Source organism: Moschus berezovskii, chromosome 17, assembly GCF_049115385.1.
Source record: "Moschus berezovskii isolate FMDL1 chromosome 17, NW_MosBer_1.0, whole genome shotgun sequence".
Taxonomy (NCBI): domain Eukaryota; kingdom Metazoa; phylum Chordata; class Mammalia; order Artiodactyla; family Moschidae; genus Moschus; species Moschus berezovskii.
In genome coordinates, this window is record NC_142476.1 from 19,183,605 (window position 1) to 19,200,770 (window position 17,166).

General features: G+C 44.9%; 1 protein-coding gene across 5 annotated transcripts in view; it reads left to right on the forward strand.

Annotated features, from left to right (window-relative positions):
- Positions 1-17,166, forward strand: part of HHAT (hedgehog acyltransferase) — a 357,633-nt gene that overhangs the window by 95,489 nt on the left and 244,978 nt on the right. For all 5 annotated transcript variants that reach the window (XR_016039577.1, XM_088845241.1, XM_055419017.2 and 2 more), the window contains one exon: positions 4,182-4,353. Coding sequence is in view for 4 of the 5 variants with exons in the window: in XM_088845241.1 (XP_088701367.1) it covers positions 4,182-4,353 (172 nt within the window). In the remaining variant the exon portion in view is untranslated. The remainder of the gene's footprint in view (positions 1-4,181; positions 4,354-17,166) is intronic.

A 17,166-nucleotide genomic window follows, 5' to 3' on the forward strand; every position in this document is an offset into this window, starting at 1 on the left:
CTGTAGAGAAAAGTCCAGCCCTTCTGGTCCAGGGGTGCCACGTAATTATGCCTTTTTCGGACTGAGGAAGAAGTTGGGCCCTGGGGAAGGTAGGTAAGTCATTAGTTGGATGCCAGTCCAGGCACACAACGCACCTCGTGTTTCTTCCTAATTATAGATCTTTGGGTCCCTTTAGATGGTGCCTTGTTTGGGGAAGGAAAGGAGGGCCTCTGGGCTGCCCGTGGCATGTGGTCGCCTGAGCTGCAGGTGATTGGCCAGACTTACCTTCCCGGTCACCTGGCGGGGCCCTTTGTCCTGATCCGGCAGTGGCTCTCCTGTCTCCTCTGTGTTCCTGGGGATGGGGCTGCACACCCAGTGATGCCCCGAGACCACAGGTGCAGGTCTGGTCCTCAGGGGACCTGAGCTGGGGCTTAGCTGCTCATGGGCCTGCCGGTCATGTGCACTGTTGCTTATTTAGAAGCTGGAGACAACTGTGCAAAGATGGTCTTTGGTCAGTTCTGCTTGTGAGTTGTTATCACGTTCAATCAAGGAAGCTGCTTTCCTCCAAAAGTCTGGCACCAAGAAAGGCCCTGCCCATTGGCCTGGAGTGGAGTTAGGTGCCTCTTGTGTCTTGGGTCAGCCGATTGCCTTGCTGTGAACTGTTCTAGCTGCCATAGACTGATGGACACTTTGTTCATCATTATTTCTTCATTTGCTAATGCTCATTAAGTCCACATGAGTTTGCTTTATTAGAGAGTATTTGTTTTTCTCTTTCTTACTTCACTCTGTATGACAGTCTCTAGGTCCATCTGTGTCTCTTCAAATAACCCAATTTTGTTCTTTTTAATGGCCGAATAATATTCCATTGTGTAATATATGTACCACATCTTTTTTATCCATCCATCTGCTGATGGACGTTTAGGTTGCTTCCATGTCCTGGTGATTGTAAATAGTGCTGCAATGAACACTGGGGTGTATGTATCTCTCTGAATTATGAGCTAGAAAAGGATTGATTATGAACAAAGGGGAACTTGGCGTATAGCTAAGAAAATCTGAGTGAGCTGGGAAGGTAGTTGTTGTTTCGTCACTAAGTTGTGCCTGACTCTTTGCAATCCTGCGGATGGTAGCCCACCAGGCTCCTCTTTTCATGGGTTTTTCCAGGCAAGAATACTGGAGTGGGTTGTTATTTCCTTCTGCAGGGGATCTTCCCAACCTGGGGATTGGACCCGCGTCTCCTGAATTGGCAAGCGGATTCTTTACCACTGAGCCGCTAGGGAAACCCCAAAGTGGGACAATAAGAAGAAATAAAGATGGGGCTGGCGCAGAAGAGAGAGAGAGGCAGGCCTCCTTGTCTAGGATGCTGTGCTCCCCAGAGGAGGTGCTGAGACTTTGGCATTTTTTACAAGAAGGGTGCAGAAACAGAGCGCTTGTCTCTCTAGTCGAGAGGGCCGACGTCTTCACGGTATTGTAGACTTGCACCGAGTCAGTCAGTTCAGTTCAGTTTAGTCGCTCAGTCGTGTCCGACTCTCTGCGACCCCATGAATCACAGCACGCCAGGCCTCCCTGTCCATCACCAACTCCCGGAGTTCACTCAAACTCATGTCCATCAAGTCGGTGATGCCATCCAGCCATCTCATTCTCTGTCGTCCCCTTCTCCTCCTGCCCCCAATCCCTCACCGATTACAAAAATAGTAACAGTTTAAAATAACTGAAGACCCTTACCATCCAAAGATTCCCATCACTGCTGCCATTTTGGTGTCTCTCTCCAACCTTTCATGATTTGTGCTGCTGCTGCTGCTAAGTCGCTTCAGTTGTGTCCAACTCTGTGCGACCCCATAGATGGCAGCCGACCAGGCTCCGCCATCCCTGGGATTCTCCAGGCAAGAACACTGGAGTGGGTTGCCATTTCCTTCTCCAGTGTGTGAAAGTGAAAAGTGAAAGTGAAGTCGCTCAGTCGTGTCCGACTAGTAGAGACCCCATGGACTGCAGCCCACCAGGCTCCTCTGTCCATGTGATTTTCTAGGCAAGAGTACTGGAGTGGCTTGCCATTGCCTTCTCCGATGATTTGTGCAGACTGGTATAAAAAAATAAGTTTTATTGTGACTATATATGGCTGAGGTGCGCTCATACATATGGCCAAACCCCACGCCCCTACTGTTGGGCATTTGCATGATTTCCTTTCTATTCTCAAGTAATGCAGACATGAGGGATCAGGCAGGTCGGGGGTCTCTTAACTGAGGATTTTGCCATCCACTGGCTTGTCAATGCTCCTGTGGACTTTGTAGGGTCCCGCAGAGCAGGCACGCTTGAGGTAAGGATTCAGATGAAAACCACCCTCAGTTATTCCTGGAGAAGGAAAGGAGGGGGGCATTGCATTGGCTGTGGCTGTAATTACAGTGAGCTGTGATTGTGCCAGACTGCAAACCGAGGCTTAGCTTCCTGGATGACCTCACCAGCCAGCACTTCCCCTGGCAAACCTGGTGGCATGGATCTTTCAAAGCAGTTATTAATACTTTCGTTTCCTAACACATTATCTTTCTTAGCTGAACTGAAGAAAATGAAAGGAAAAAGGAAATTCCTGTAGACTGATCAAACTTACGTTAAAAAAGTTAAACCAACAGCTTTCCTGGGTGTAGCTAACCCAGCAGATGACAAAAGGGCGAAAGCTGTCCACACAGGTGATTGTAGTTTCACTGTGCCAGCCCAGATTTCTTGGTCTGGCTTCTTGCTGGAACAGGACAGTTTGAGACCGTGGTAGACTGTATGCTCAAGAATGGAATAAAAATTAATTCCTGGGAGTGTAGGTCACCCGTCACCTCTCAGGGCTGTGCCTGCAGCCCCTCCTGCAGTGGGGCTGCAGTGGGACCCAGTGTGCCCTGATGGTTAGAGGACAGACGAAGTCAGAGAAGCATGCCCAGATCACTTTCCCCAGGGCCGGGTCTCCCTTGTTTTTGTGGTGTCTGGAGCTGTACTTGTCAAAGGCTGAATCAAGTCCGTACCCTCTGCCCGCCCATGTGTGCAGCTACAAGTTCGCAATTAAGGCATCCACTTCCCCTCTGCATTTCAAGGCAGCCTTCAGCCTAATAAAATCATGTCAGTGTAACATCCAGAAAACTTATGTACGCTCTCTTGGTTTTTTGTTTGTTTGGTTTGCTTTTTGATTGCACCGGTCTTTATTGCAGCATGCAGGATCTAAATTCTCTGACTGTGGATCAGACCAGGGCCCCCGGCACTGGGAGTGCACAGTCTTAGCCACTAAACTACCAGGGAAGTCTCTCTGTTGTTTGTGTGTGTTTGTCTCGGATCCATCAGGAATTGCCCTCTGCTCTGGGTTTTTGCAGGTCTCCTGCTAGGGTGAAGGGTGCAGGACCCCTTCTTGGTTCTCGGCGTTGGGCTAGCTTGTGGCCCCCACAAGCTATGTTCTTACTCTGGGACAGAGTATTCTCACTCGGATGTGACTTTTAAAAAGCTTCGATTGAAATTGAGTTTGATTTACAGTGTCGGGGGTAGTTTGAGGTATACAGCAAAATGACTGAGTTACATGTGCTCAGTCGCTCAGTTGTGTCCTCTTCGCGACCCCGTGGACTGTAGCCCAGGCTCCTCTGTCCATGGGATTCTCCAGGCAAGAACACTGGAGTGGGCTTCCATTCCCTCCTGCAGGGGATCTTCCCCCACTCCAGGGATTGAACCCACATCTCTGTGTCTCCTGTACTGGCAGGTGGGTTCTTTACCACTAGCTGTCTATTTGTTTACTCTTTTTAAGATTCTGTTCCTTTATAGGTTATTACGAGATATTGAATATAGTTCTCTGTGCTATACAGTAGGTCCTTGTCTGTTATCTATTTTATATATAGTGGTGTGTGTCTGTTAATCCCAAACTGTTCATTTATCCACCTCCCCCACCCCGTTCCCCTTTGGTAAGCATAAGCCTGGTTTCTATGTCTGTGAGTCCGTTTCTGTTTTCTAAATAAGTTCATTTGTATCATTTTTTAAGATTCCACCTATATGTGATATCATATGAGATTTGTTGGACATGATTCTTTTCACCCAAGAGCACTGAGTGTTCCCAAGTCAAGCTAAACCAACCCTCCATTCGGAGATGACAGCGATAATGAGAACTTATAAAAAACATTGTCTGGGGGACTCTGAAAGGTTTTAAAAACGGTGGCACCATCCAGTGACTTCTTCTGTTTCCCCTTTAGATGCAGCAGCAGGAGCAGAGCTCGCCGAAGACCAGCCTTTGCATCCTTGTCTTGGGGCTGGGCCGCCTCCTCTTCTACTGGTGGCTGGCAGAGCTGATGGTTCACCTCATGTACATGCACGCCATCTACAGCAGCGCCTCCCTCCTGAGGGCCGTCTCGAGCTGGGCCTTAGGTAACTGCAGAGATTGCCGGCGGTAGAACAAGCGTCAGCAGCGAGCTTCACGGGGAGTGGTTGGGGAGCAGACAGGGCTGTGGGTGCCTTCAGCAGACCCTCTGATTTTTTAGCCGTGCTCCTCTTGTGGCCAAGATGACGCATGCGTGAAGTGGCTGACAGAGGGGAGGGCCAGGTTTGTGGGCTGGGAGCCGAGGATGGTAGCAGCCCCTCTTCCTGATGGAATTCCAGCTAAGCTCAGCTGGGCCTGCATTTTTCTGGTGTGGCCAGCACTGCACTTGACAGGAGTCCCTGCTAAGAGCTGGTGCTGTAAGACCGAGTTCTGCAGTCATCCTTGTTTTCGTGTACAATGTAAAGCTTTAGAGTCAAACAAATACAGGCTTTATATTCAAACTGAAGTGTAGTCGATTTACAATGTTGTTTTAGTTTCAGGTGCATAGCAAAGTGATTTGGTTGTACATATATGTGTGTGTGTGTGCGTGAGCATGTGTGTTCTGTGCTTAGTTGCTCAGTTGTGTCCAACTCTTTGTGACCCCATGGACTGCAGCCCGCCAGGCTCCTCTGTCCATGGGGATTCCCCAGGCAAGAATACTGGAGTAGGTTGCCATGCTCTCCTCCAGGGGATCTTCCTGACCCAGGAATCAAACCTAGGTCTCCCGCATTGCAGGCAGATTCTTTACTGACTGAGCCACCAGGGAAGCCCATATGTGTATACATACACTCACACACACACACACGTGTGTGTGTGTGAGTGTATAAATTCTTTCCAGATTCTTTTCACTTATAGGTTATTACACATATTGGGTATAGTTCCCAGTAGATCCTTGTTGATCATCTACTTGATGTGTAGTAGCGTGTGTCTGTTAATCCAAAACCGCTAATTTATTCCTCTCCCCAATTTTCCCTTTGGTAACTATAAGTTTGTTTTCTATGTCTGTGAGTGTATTCCTATTTTGTCAAAAGTTCACTGGCATCATTTTTTAGACTCCACATATAGATGCTATTGGGCTTCCCTGATAGCTCAGTTGATAAGGAATCCACCTGCAATGCAGGAGACCCCAGTTCAATTCCTGGGTCAGGAAGATCCCCTGGAGAAGGGAAAGTCTACCCTCTCCAGTATTCTGGCCTGGAAAATTCCAGGCACTGTATAGTCCATGGGGTCACAAAGAGTCGAACATGACTGAGTGACTTTAACTTCTCATAGGTGATATCATGATATTTGTCTTTCTCAGGCTTACTTCACTTAGTATGATAATCTCTTAAGTCCATCCGTGTTGCTGCAAATGGCAATATTTCATTCTTTTTTAATGGCTGAGTAATATTCCACTGTGTGTGTGTGTGTGTGTGTGTGTGTGTGTGTATTTGTATAGAATATGTACACCACAGTTTCTTTATCCATTCAAGTCAGCTCTAGGTTTGAACCTTGGCTCTATCAGCCGCTAGTGGGCAGGCTTTGACAGTTTGCTGCAACTCTGCATCTTCACCTGTTCAATGAGCAGACTCACCTTTACAGGATTGTTTGGAAGGTTAAGTGAAACCATGTCTGGTAGATAGAATTAATGGTATGTGCTCATGTAGGCCCCTCTGTTGGCCCTTATTGCTTATCTACCCATTTCTTTTGGTGGAGGGCATGGCAACCCGTTCTAGTATTCTTACCTGGAGAACCCCCATGGACAGAGGAGCCTGGCGGGCTGCAGTCCATGGGGTCGCAAAGAATTGGAAACTGAGCAACTAAGCACAGCACCCATTTCTTTATATCTGCAGGTAGGTGGGGTGGAGGTCTTATTTCCTCGGCAGGACACCCTATTAAGTCTCTAGTATAAGACTTCTCTGTATATATGCTGCTGTTCTTTATTCCTCTGGTGAAAACAGCAGAAAACATGCTCCTTTCTGAACATAATCTCCTGTTTCTTTGTTTGTGTTCCTTTCAAGAGCTTCTGTGGTGGCTGAATTCAGCTGTGTGGTCTGACCTCCAGCCTGGGGCTCCGATGGGAAACGGGTGATCTTCCGGTCAGATTAAGCTGCTCTCTGCCAGGGGCAAGAGTAATGGCCTGACTCCTAATCTATTTGGTGATTTATAGATTTTTTTTTTTAAAGAGAAGTCTTGATTGCCCTTGTTATCACATAGGCTTAATCAGAATGTTTTCAAGGAAGATGCCTTTCAGGATTGGGAGAATGCTGAGTTGTTTTAATGAGAGTCTCTTCTTCCCAAATAAAATCTTTTTTTTCAGAGTTGGAAGTAACTAATAATCTAAGGCTTTAATGATACACTTGCTGCTGCTAAGTCACTTCAGTCGTGTCCAACTCTGTGCTACCCTATAGATGGCAGGCTGCTAGGCTCCCCCATCCCTGGGATTCTCCAGACAAGAATGCTGGAGTGGGTTGCCATTTCCTTCTCCAGTGCATGAAAGTGAAAAGTGAAAGTGAAGTCGCTCAGTTGTGTCCGACTCTTCGTGACCCCATGGACTGCAGCCTACCAGGCTCTTCCGCCTATGGGATTTTCCAGGCAAGAGTACTGGAGTGGGGTGCCATTGCCAATGATACACTTAGGCAAACAAAATAGGATTAAATCATGGCGTGTGCTAAATCAGATCCCAATTGTACTGCATCCAAATTAGGAGATTATCCATTTGGATGAGTTTAACTATGAACACTGGATAGCAGAACTTGAAATGGTGCTTAAACAGTAAGGAAGAGCTGTTGTCTCAGACAGCTAGTACTCTTAAGGTCGACACTAAGGGTGGTAAATCCAGTGACTAAGAAAAGTCATCAGTGATCCATTTGGGCGCCTATCACTCAACCGAAGAACTAACCAGAATCCTAGAAGTCCTTAGTCTGTACCCACAACTCCATCACTTTTCACCCCCCTCCACAAAGTAACCTGATCTTGGGGTTTCAGTTCAGTTCAGTCGCTCAGTCATGTCCGACTCTTTGCGACCCCATGAATCACAGCCCGCCAGTCCTCCCTGTCCATCACCAACTCCCGGAGTTCACTCTTGGGGTTTATCATTCCTTTTTTTAAAATAAAAAAATAGATTTTATTCTTAGAGCCATTTTAGGGTTAGAGCAAAACTGAGAGCTCAGTGCAGTCAGAGCTCCCTCCTGTCCCCTGACCGGCACGTGCACAGCCTCCCGCAGCATCAGTGTTCCCACCAGAGTCCCTGTTCCCGGTGGTGAGCGTACAGCGGCACACCATCACCCAGGGCGCCTCTGTGTATTAGACCTGACTCAGTGTTACACAGGCCGCGGGCTGTGCCAGACGTGTGGCGACGTGTGTCCACCGCTGTGATGCACGCAGAGTAGTTTCACCGCCCTGACAGTCCCCAGCGCTCCCTTCATCACTCCCCACCTCTAATCCTGGGCAGTCACTGATCATTTTAACGTCTCCGTACCTTTACCTTTTCCAGAATGTTGTGTAATTGGAATCATACAGCATGTAGCTTTTTTCAGGTTGACATCTCTCACTTAGTAATATGCACCTCAGGGCTCCTCCGTGTCTTTTCATGGTTTGATAGCTCATTTAATTTTAGTGCTGAATAATATTACATTATCTGGATGTACCAGCGTTTATCTGTTTGCCTACTGAAGTATGTCTCAGTTGATTCTAAGCTTCGCGGTTATGAATAAATTTGCTACAAACATCCACATGCAGGTTTTTATGTGGCCGTAAGTTTTCAAGTCCTTTGAGTAATACCAATAAATAACCACAATGGCTTGATTTTTATGATAAGGATATGTTTATTTTTGTAAGAAACTGACAAACTGGCATTTTTTTTCCAAACTAGCTTTTTTTTTTTTTTTTAGATTTCCAAAGTGGTTGTATCATTTTGTGTTCTTACCAACAGTGCATGAGAGCCTGTTCGGCATGCTTGTCAGTATTTGGTGGTGTCAGTGTTTTGGATTGTGGCCATTTCTAATAGCTGTGTAGCAGTATCTCATGGTTGCTTTAATTTGCAATTCTCTAGTAACATGATGTAGAACATCTTCTCGTCTGCTTATTTGCTCTCTGCATATCTTTGGTGAGCTGTCTGTTCAGGTCTTTGCCCATTTTTGAATTGGATTGTTCCTTTTTTAATTATTGAGTTTTAATGGTTCTGTGTATATTTTTAGAGGCCAGTCCTTTACCAGATGTCTCTTTTCAAATATTTCCTCCCAGTCTGTGGCTTATCTTCTCATTTTCTTGACAGTGTCTTTAACAGAGCAAAAGTTTTAACTTTTATAAAGTCTGGCTTATCCGTTATTTCCTTCATGGATCTTGGATTTGGTATTATACCTTAAAAAGTCACCACCATGTCTGAGGTCACCGAGGCTTTCTCCTGTGTTATCATCTAAGAGTTTTATAGTTGTGTGTTTTATGTTTAGGTCTATGAGCTATTTCAAGTTAATTTTTTGTGAAGGGTGTAAGAAATTAGACATGAATTTCTTCTAGCACCATTTGTTAGAAACACTGCCTTTGCCCCATTATATTGTCTTTGCTCCTTTGTCAAAGATCGATTGACTGTATTTTTATTGATGAGTCTATTTCTGGGCTCTCTATTCGGTCCATTGATCTTTTTGTTTATTCTTTCACCAGTATCACACTGTCTTGATTAACGTAGCTTTAAAGTAAGTCTTGAAAGTAAGTCAGATAGGTGCAGGCCTTCCCCTCTCATCTTTTCTTCCAATGCAGGTAGATTATTCTTGGTCTTTTGCCTTTGTATATAAACTTTAGAATCAGTTTGTTGATATCCAGAAAATAACTTGCTAGGATTTTTATTTGGATTGCATTGAATCTATTGATGGAGTATGGAAGAATTAATATCTTGATATCTTGAGCTTTTCTATTCACGAGCTGGCTGTCTATTTATTTAGTTTTTCTTTGATTTATCAGACTTTTATAGTTTTCCTCATATATAAGTTGCATCTATTTTCTCATATTTATACCTAAATATTTTTTGGTAATAATGTAAATAGTAATGTTTTTAGTTTCAAATTCTATTTGTTTTTTGTCAGTAAATAGGGAACTGATTGACTTTAATATATTAGTCTTGTCTTCTGTAACCTTTCTACTATCTCTTATTCCAGGAGATTTTGTTGTTGTTGTTTTAATTGCTTCTTTGGGATTTTCTACTTTGACAATCATGTCATCTTTAAGCAAAAGTAACTTCTTCCTTCCTAAAGTGTATGGGACTTCCAGTATTATATGGAAAAGAAATGGTGAGAAGGGGCAGCCTTGCTCTCCTCCTGATTTTCATCATCAAATATGATGTTTTTAATTCAGTCTCAAACTAGAAAGCTTCTATTTTCTTGCCATTAAGTATTATGTTGGCTGCAGGTTTTTTGTAGATGCTTTTTACTAAGTTGAGGAAGTTCCTTTCTATTCCTAGTTTGCTGAGAGTTCCTTTTTTTTTTTATCATGAATGAGTGTTTGATTTTGTCAAATGCTTCTTTCTTGCATGTATTGATATTACCCATTTTTTCATCTCTAGCTTATTGATGTGATGGATCGCATTAACTGATTTTCAGATGTTGAATCAGTCTTGCATACTTGGAATAAATCTCATTTTTCATGGTGTATAATTGTTTTTATGTGTTGATGGATGATTTGCTAATATTTTGTTGAGAATTTTTGCATGTATGTTCATGAGAGATATTGATATGTAGTTTTCTTGTAATGTTCAGTTCAGTCACTCAGTCATGTCCAATTCTTTGTGACCCCATGGACTGCAGCATGCCAGGCTTTCCCGTCCAACAAAAACTCCTGGAGCTTGCTTAAATTCATGTCTATCAAGTCAGTGATGCCATCCAACCATCTCTTCCTCTGTTGTTCCCTTCTCCTCCTGTCCTCAATCTCTCCCAGCATCAGGGTCTTTTCAAGTAAGTCAGTTCTTCACATCAGGTGGCCAAAGTATTTACTGGAGCTTCAGCTTCAGCATCAGTCCTTCCAATGATTATTCAGGACTGATTTCCTTTAGGATTGACTGGTTTGATCTCCTTGCTGTCCAAGGTACTCTCAAGAGTCTTCTCCAACACCACTGTTCAAAAGCATTGATTCTTCAGTGCTCAGCTTTCTTTATGGTCCAACTCTCACACCCATACATGACTACTGGAAAAATCATAGCTTTGACTCTACAGACCTTTGTTGGTAAAGTAATGTCTCTGCTTTTTAATATGCTGTTTACGTTGGTCATAGCTTTTCTTCCAAGGAGCAAGTGTCTTTTAATTTCATGGCTGCAGTCATCATCCAACAGTGATTTTGGAGTGCAAGAAAATAAGGTCTGTTACTGTTTGCATTGTTTCCCCATCTATTTGCCATGAAGTGATGGGATTGGATCTCTTGATCTTAGTTTTTTTAATGTTGAGTTTTAAGCCAACTTTTTCACTCTCCTCTTTCACTTTCATCAAGAGGCTCTTTAGTTCTTCTGCCATAAGGGTGGTGTCATCTGCATATCTGAGGTTATTGATATTTCTCCCAGCAATCTTGATTCTAGCTTGTGCTTCATCCAGCCCAGCATTTCTCATGATGTTCTCTGCATATAAGTTAAATAAGCAGGGTGACAATATACAGCCTTGACGTACTCCTTTTCCAATTTGGAACCAGTCCATTGTTCCATGTCCAATTCTAACTGTTGCTTCTTGACCTGCATACAGGTTTCTCAGGAGGCAGGTCAGGTGGTCTTCTCTGAATATTCCCATCTCTGTACTGCATGCCGTGCAGTGTGGCTATAAATAAATAAGTATATCTAACATTTATTGAGCACTTAAGACCTTTACATGTATCGACATACATAATTTTCACAGCAGCCCAATGAGTAGATAGTACCGATGTGGAGACAGAGGTACAGAAGTTCAGTAAGTGAAGAAGGTTGTCCAAAGTAAGTGAAAAGAGTCCCCATTTATTTAAGGTCCAGTTACCCTCCACCAAAGATGCCTGTGAGTCAGAGCACTGTGACTGCCAAGCTGGCCACCTGCCTTACTGTAGTAATCATGCCCACTTTACCTTGGGGGTAAGTGCTGCTGTTTTGTTTTTGTCACCTAACACTGTCTCTGTGTTGAAATGTGTAATCTCATTGCCCCGAGACAGCATCCTTGGTCCACAGAGAATGACTTTGGCAATACGTTTCAGAGATGCTTGTGCCCCCCACTAACGTTTAATCTCAAAGTTGTAGTGAGGGCCGGGTCTTCTGGGCTCTCTTGGGGACATAGTTAAGGGTGGGTTAGCAGATCAGAGGTGATAGATCTACCCAAATATTCTTATCTCCTGAAATGATTCTGTTACTTCTTTTATGATTTCCTGAAGAATTTCTGTCTTCTCAGTCCCGTAAGCATGGGTAGTGGTAGTGGCTGGGTTTCTATTACTGTTTAGTCACTACATCGTGTCCGTCTCTTTTGCAGTCCGATGGACTGTAGCCCACCAGGCTCCTCTGTCCATGGGATTCTCCAGGCAAGAATACTGGAGTGGGTTGCCATTTCCTCTTCCAGGGGATCTTCCCATCCTGGGGATCCAGCCTGCATCTCTTGCACCTCTGCACGGGCAGGCAGATTCTCTACTACCGAGCCACCTGGGAAGCCCCGGGTGTCTATAGTGTCAAACATTTAGCACCAGCTGCTGCAGCTCGTGTGCGGAATCCCCAGTTACAGGTTTGAGCATTCATATTGGTAATTCCACCTGATGTAGCATTTGTTCTTTCCTCCTGCATCTAGTATCCTCAGAATCCATTTCCACATATTTTGTCCCTATAAAGTAACAAAATCTTGCTGCTCTTTTGGAGTGAGAGCCTTGAAACAGGCCTCTGGAGCAGACTGGAGTCCATCCTGGCTGGTGAAGAGGGGCGGCAGAAGGAATGAGGAAAATGGGCTTCACGGGCAGAGCAGGTCCCTTTAGTGTGACTTCACTAAAGGCGTCCTCAGTCAAGGCCAGGCCAGCCTTTCCCTCTCTCGCAGGGCAAGAGGGGCTGCGTCTGCTGGCAAGAGACGGAGCTGTCGACTGAGACTTGGAGGTTCAGCACTTTCTGGGTAAGGTCCACTGCAGTTGTTAGGGGTCCCTCCCTTTAAAGATTGCTGCCTAACATTTGCATTAAATAGAAGGGTGAGAATTCACTTAAAGTTGTAGTTTGATGAACCAAAGGATTGAATTTTGGAGTTGTTTTTTGGCTTTCTCAATCCTGTGACTGCAGGAGTTAAGAGTTGTTTTGTTTTTTTTAAAGCAGAATAATGGAAGTTCTGGGCTCTCTTGGTGGCTCAGTGGTAAAGAATCCACCTGGGTTTGATCCTTGGATCAGTAAGATCCCCTGCAGAAGGAAATGGCAGCTCACTCCAGTATTCTTGCCTGGGAAATCCCATGGACACAGGAGCCTGTTGGGCTACAGTCCATGAGGTCGCAAAAGAGTCAACCCAGCGACTCAACAACAGCAGCAACAGCAGGTCACTGGCTTTCAGTCCATGGCTTGAGCTGAGGGTTTGAACCTCCTCCTGCTCTTTGTGGCTCTTGGAAGCAAGCAGCCCACACCATATTTCTCAGAATTAAAGGGCACCATGCTCTTATTATTGTAGTTTGGAGAGGCTAGTTTGCAGGTGCTTCTTAGGGGTTCTCTTGGGATGACCACTGATGGAAGGAAGGGGAAGGAAGCAGGATGAGGCAGAGGGAGAATTCGGTGCAGTCTTCATGGAAGTTTCGGTCAGTCCTGTGGACAGTGTATCCTTCAGAGTTGTCCTAAATGAAATGGAGACAAGCCTTTAGGTCCACCTGTCCTTTGGTCACTGGATGTGGGCTATGTCAGAAAGGGGTGTAACCTTGGATGAGGCAGCTCTCTCAAGGAGGCAGTCCCCAAAGCAGCTAACTGCTGAGAGTTTCTCCGATCACATTTCCGTCGACTGGGATAATAAGCCCTTCCTTCCTGGAGGAAGACCTGGTTAGGATAGCATGGTTTCCACCACAGCAGTTTTCAATGGAAGTGTCTCCTTGGTCGCTCAGAGCCTTGCTTTCAGTAGCTGTTCTTTCTAGATCATTACACGCAATTATGATTTGATTAGCCATTTCAACACGGTGCGTGGAAACTCCAGAGTCTCGCTGATTATTGCTGCCTTATTACTGATTATTATAGCTGGATTTTTACTTCCCTAGGCCTCAAGGAATGCAGATAATCAAGATTTCCGAGCTTTCCCCAAGGGAGTGGTGTCTCTAGCCCCTCTAGTATCGGCTTCTTAATCAGTCAGTTTCTTCCTTGGAAGTAACAAAAAACCAACTTTGGATGGTTGATGCAGAAAATCAAATGCCTTCAAAGGAAAATGGGTAAGTAGTTCACAGAATCACAGGGAGGGCTGGGCACCTGATTTCGGGGCAGGCAGCCAGGAATCCAAGCCCAGATTATGCCGCCGAGCTCATCCGTGAGGTGCCATTGCCCTCAGCACAGCCGATGTTGGCACCACCCTCTGTACCCTGTACTGTCCACATCAACACTGGCCTTGGGGTGCCATTGTTAGTGGCAGTGCCACCAGAGTGTCCCTGTCTAAAGGGCAGAGCCTTAGTGAAGTGCAGGGGAGTCTGTGGAGGCAAATGGCCGGCAGAGTCTACTTTTCTAGTAGGAGGAAGACTGCACCCACGACAAAGACTTGTAAGATGGGGAATTCCCTGAACACAGAAGGATAGATGCTGGGCATCTTTAAGCCTTCCCGGGAGCCTTCTGTCCTGTCTCCACTTGGGTTTGTTGATTTCCAGGCCTGCTGCTTAACTGCTGTCCAGGGAAATTCCTTTCTTCCTCATCCTGGGGATTCCTTTTGCTTCTTGTGTGTGGGAGGCTTGTTTCCTGGCACTCATGTATTCTTTTGGTTACTCCCCCCGTTTTAACAAAGTATATCCCCCAGAAACCCTTCTGAAAAAAGATGCAGGGGAGGTCAGTTTGGGATTTCCTACATGTCTGAAATGATTTTATTCTGCCCTCTTCATGCTCCTTAAAAGGTGGTGAGGTGTGGTCCTCATGGTTGGAGATCATTTTTCCTCCCCAGCTTTTTTAGTACGTTGCCCCGTTTTCTTCCGGCTTGTGGTGCTGCAGTTGATGTCATTCATTTTCTGGATCTTTTGTATGAAATTTGAGTTTGTGCCTCCTTTCTGGGAGCTTTTAAAGTCTTCTCTTTGTCCAGGTGTTCTTAGTCATCCAGTTGGTCCGACTCTTTGCGACCCCATGGACTGTAGTCCGCCAGGCTCCCCTCTCCATGGGATTCTCCAGGCAAGAATACTGGAGTGGGTTGCCATTTCCTCCTCCAGATTCTTCCTGACCCAGGGATTGGACCCATGTCTCCTGTGTCTGCTGCACTGGAGGCGAATTCTTTACCTGCTGAGCCATCGGGGATGCCCTCTGTTTGTCTGGAATGCTCTAAAATTTCATAATGTAATGTCCTGGCTTGGGACTGTTATATTTTCATCATTTGAACTAGATAGAGATTCTTCTGAAAAAAGAAGCTGATTTTCTTTAATTCTGGCTAGTATCTTTCCTTCCATATTTTAATTTTAGTTTTTATCTCTGTCTTTGACCCTCTCATTCAGTTGTTGGACCATTAGTTTTCTAATACGTTTTCTTTTATTTTTTTCATCTCCCCCCCCCCCCCCGCCACTCTGTTTTCTGGGCTATTTTCCCAACTGTCTCCTCTTAACCCATCTATTTGTTTTTCTTTTTTTTTAATTTTGGTTTTTAGCAGTTTTAAATTTCATGAGCTCTTTTTGTTCTTCATATGTTGGTCTTTCCGAGCCTTCTGTTTTCATGGATCATCGTACCTTTTCTTAATTCACTGATGATGTTACTAATGTGTTTGAAGTGGGCAGTTCTCTTTACTTGGCTTCTCCTTCCGGGTTCCTGTTTTCTCCTTTGTTTCACTGGCCTTTCATGTTAATGAATGAGTGGTGACTCTTGGCCCTTTATTTTTGAGAGTGAGGCTCTTAGAGGTAGGGCCAGAGTTTCTTTCTTCAGTTCAGTTCAGTAGCTCAGTCGTGTCTGACTCTGTGAACCCATGGACTGCAGCACGCCAGGCTTCCCTGTCCATCACCAACTCCCGGAGCTTGCTCAAACTCATGTCCATCGGATTGGTGATGCCATCCAACCATCTCATCCTCTGTCATCCCCTTCTCCTCCTGCTTTCAGTCTTTCCCAGCATCAGGGTCTTTTCCAATAAGTCAGTTCTTCGGATCAGGTGGCCAAAGTGTTGGACCAGGTTTCTTTCTTACTGACTGTCGTAACCCCAGTTAGGCTGCACATAATGGAAACCTGACTGCAGCAGTAGCACAGCCACGTAGGCAGTTGTTTTTCTCACATAACAAGAAATGGAAGGATGGGCAGGTCAGTGCTGGTGTAGCTTTTTACTGGAGTGGGTTGCCATGTCCTTCTCCAGGGGATCTCCCCAACCCAGGGATCGAACCTGGGTCTCCTGCACTGCAGGCAGATTCTTTACCATCTGAGCCACCAGGGAAGTGTAGCTTCTTTAGGGAATTACAAGTGACCCAGGCTCTTTCTAGCTCTCTGTAGCTTGTGGTCTCACGATGTCTTAGGCATTATAAGAAGAAAAAAGTTGGAAGACGTAAAGGTTAAAGGTGAATTTCAAATCCTGCTCTACCTTTTATTGGAAAAGCAATAGTTTTCCAAGAAGCCTGATGGAGCAGAAAGTTGCTTGTTACACACATGTCAAGAAACCAAGACATTTAAAAACGGGCATGTGACGTTAGCTGTGAGATAACACTGTAAGAGCCGGTCTGTCTGCGACTTTTTAGTCTCATTATTCCAAATCGTCATTCCCAACTATGTGCTTTCTTGCCCATTCTCCACTCCTAAATGTAACTTCTCCATGATTTTATGATCCTTGGCTTTCTCACAAGTTGAAGAGAGTGTGTATGAGAGTGTGTGTGTGTGCGTGTGTGTGCATTCACGTTGTATTTGTATGAATGTGTGTGTGTATGTACTCTCTGAATATCTCATACCTGTGTGCTTGTCCCAATGTATCTGTTTTAAAAATTTTTATTGCAGTATAGTTACTGTACAATATTGTGTTAATTTATATTATGCAGCGAAGTGAATCAGCTATACACATACCCCCTCTTTTTTGGATTTCCTTCCCGTTTAGATCAGTGTGTCTGTTTTGAGTGAACCTGTGAGAAGCTGAGAACATTGCTTCTTTGTCCTGAATGTGGTGCCACGTGAACTGTGCACCTGCCCGAGGCTCCCTGTTGGGGAGACAAAAGTAAAGTAAATTTCCTGTTGTTAGGAAAAGATCTCTTCTCGTTTTCTGAGGCAATTTCTTTGTGGCAGCCCCCTTTGCTTTGGGCTGCACTTTCTTTTAGGACCCAGGCTTTTGAGAAAAAGGAAAGAAAAAGACTTTTGAGCCACTGCTGAAACTTGGAGGCCAGATGGTCATGGTCAAGTTTTGAGGGGGTTGGGGTGGGGAGCTTATTTTTTTGACAAACACCACCTGAGAACTTTTCCCCAGCAGCAAACATGTCTGTGTACATATTTGTTAGATGTTGATGCCTCTGAAGCCAGAGCAAGATGCAAAGATTAGAGTAGCTTGTTTTGTAAAAATTTCTTATGCAGCCTGGAGGATAGGTAGATGGGACCACTCAACCAGCAGACCCCTAGAGCAAGTCATCTGAGACTGTCACTTGTAGCCTCTGTGGTATACTTGCCTCTCTAATTATCCCATCTCCTGCGGCATTCTTTTCAGATTCTTGGTCATTCTCCGTAGCCAACAGTCCTCCATGGTTAAAGTCTGAACTTGGGTTGATATCCCTAAGGGAAAAATGATTAGGTTAGGTGTGTTAACATTTCTAGTCCACTGCACTGTTTGATTTGT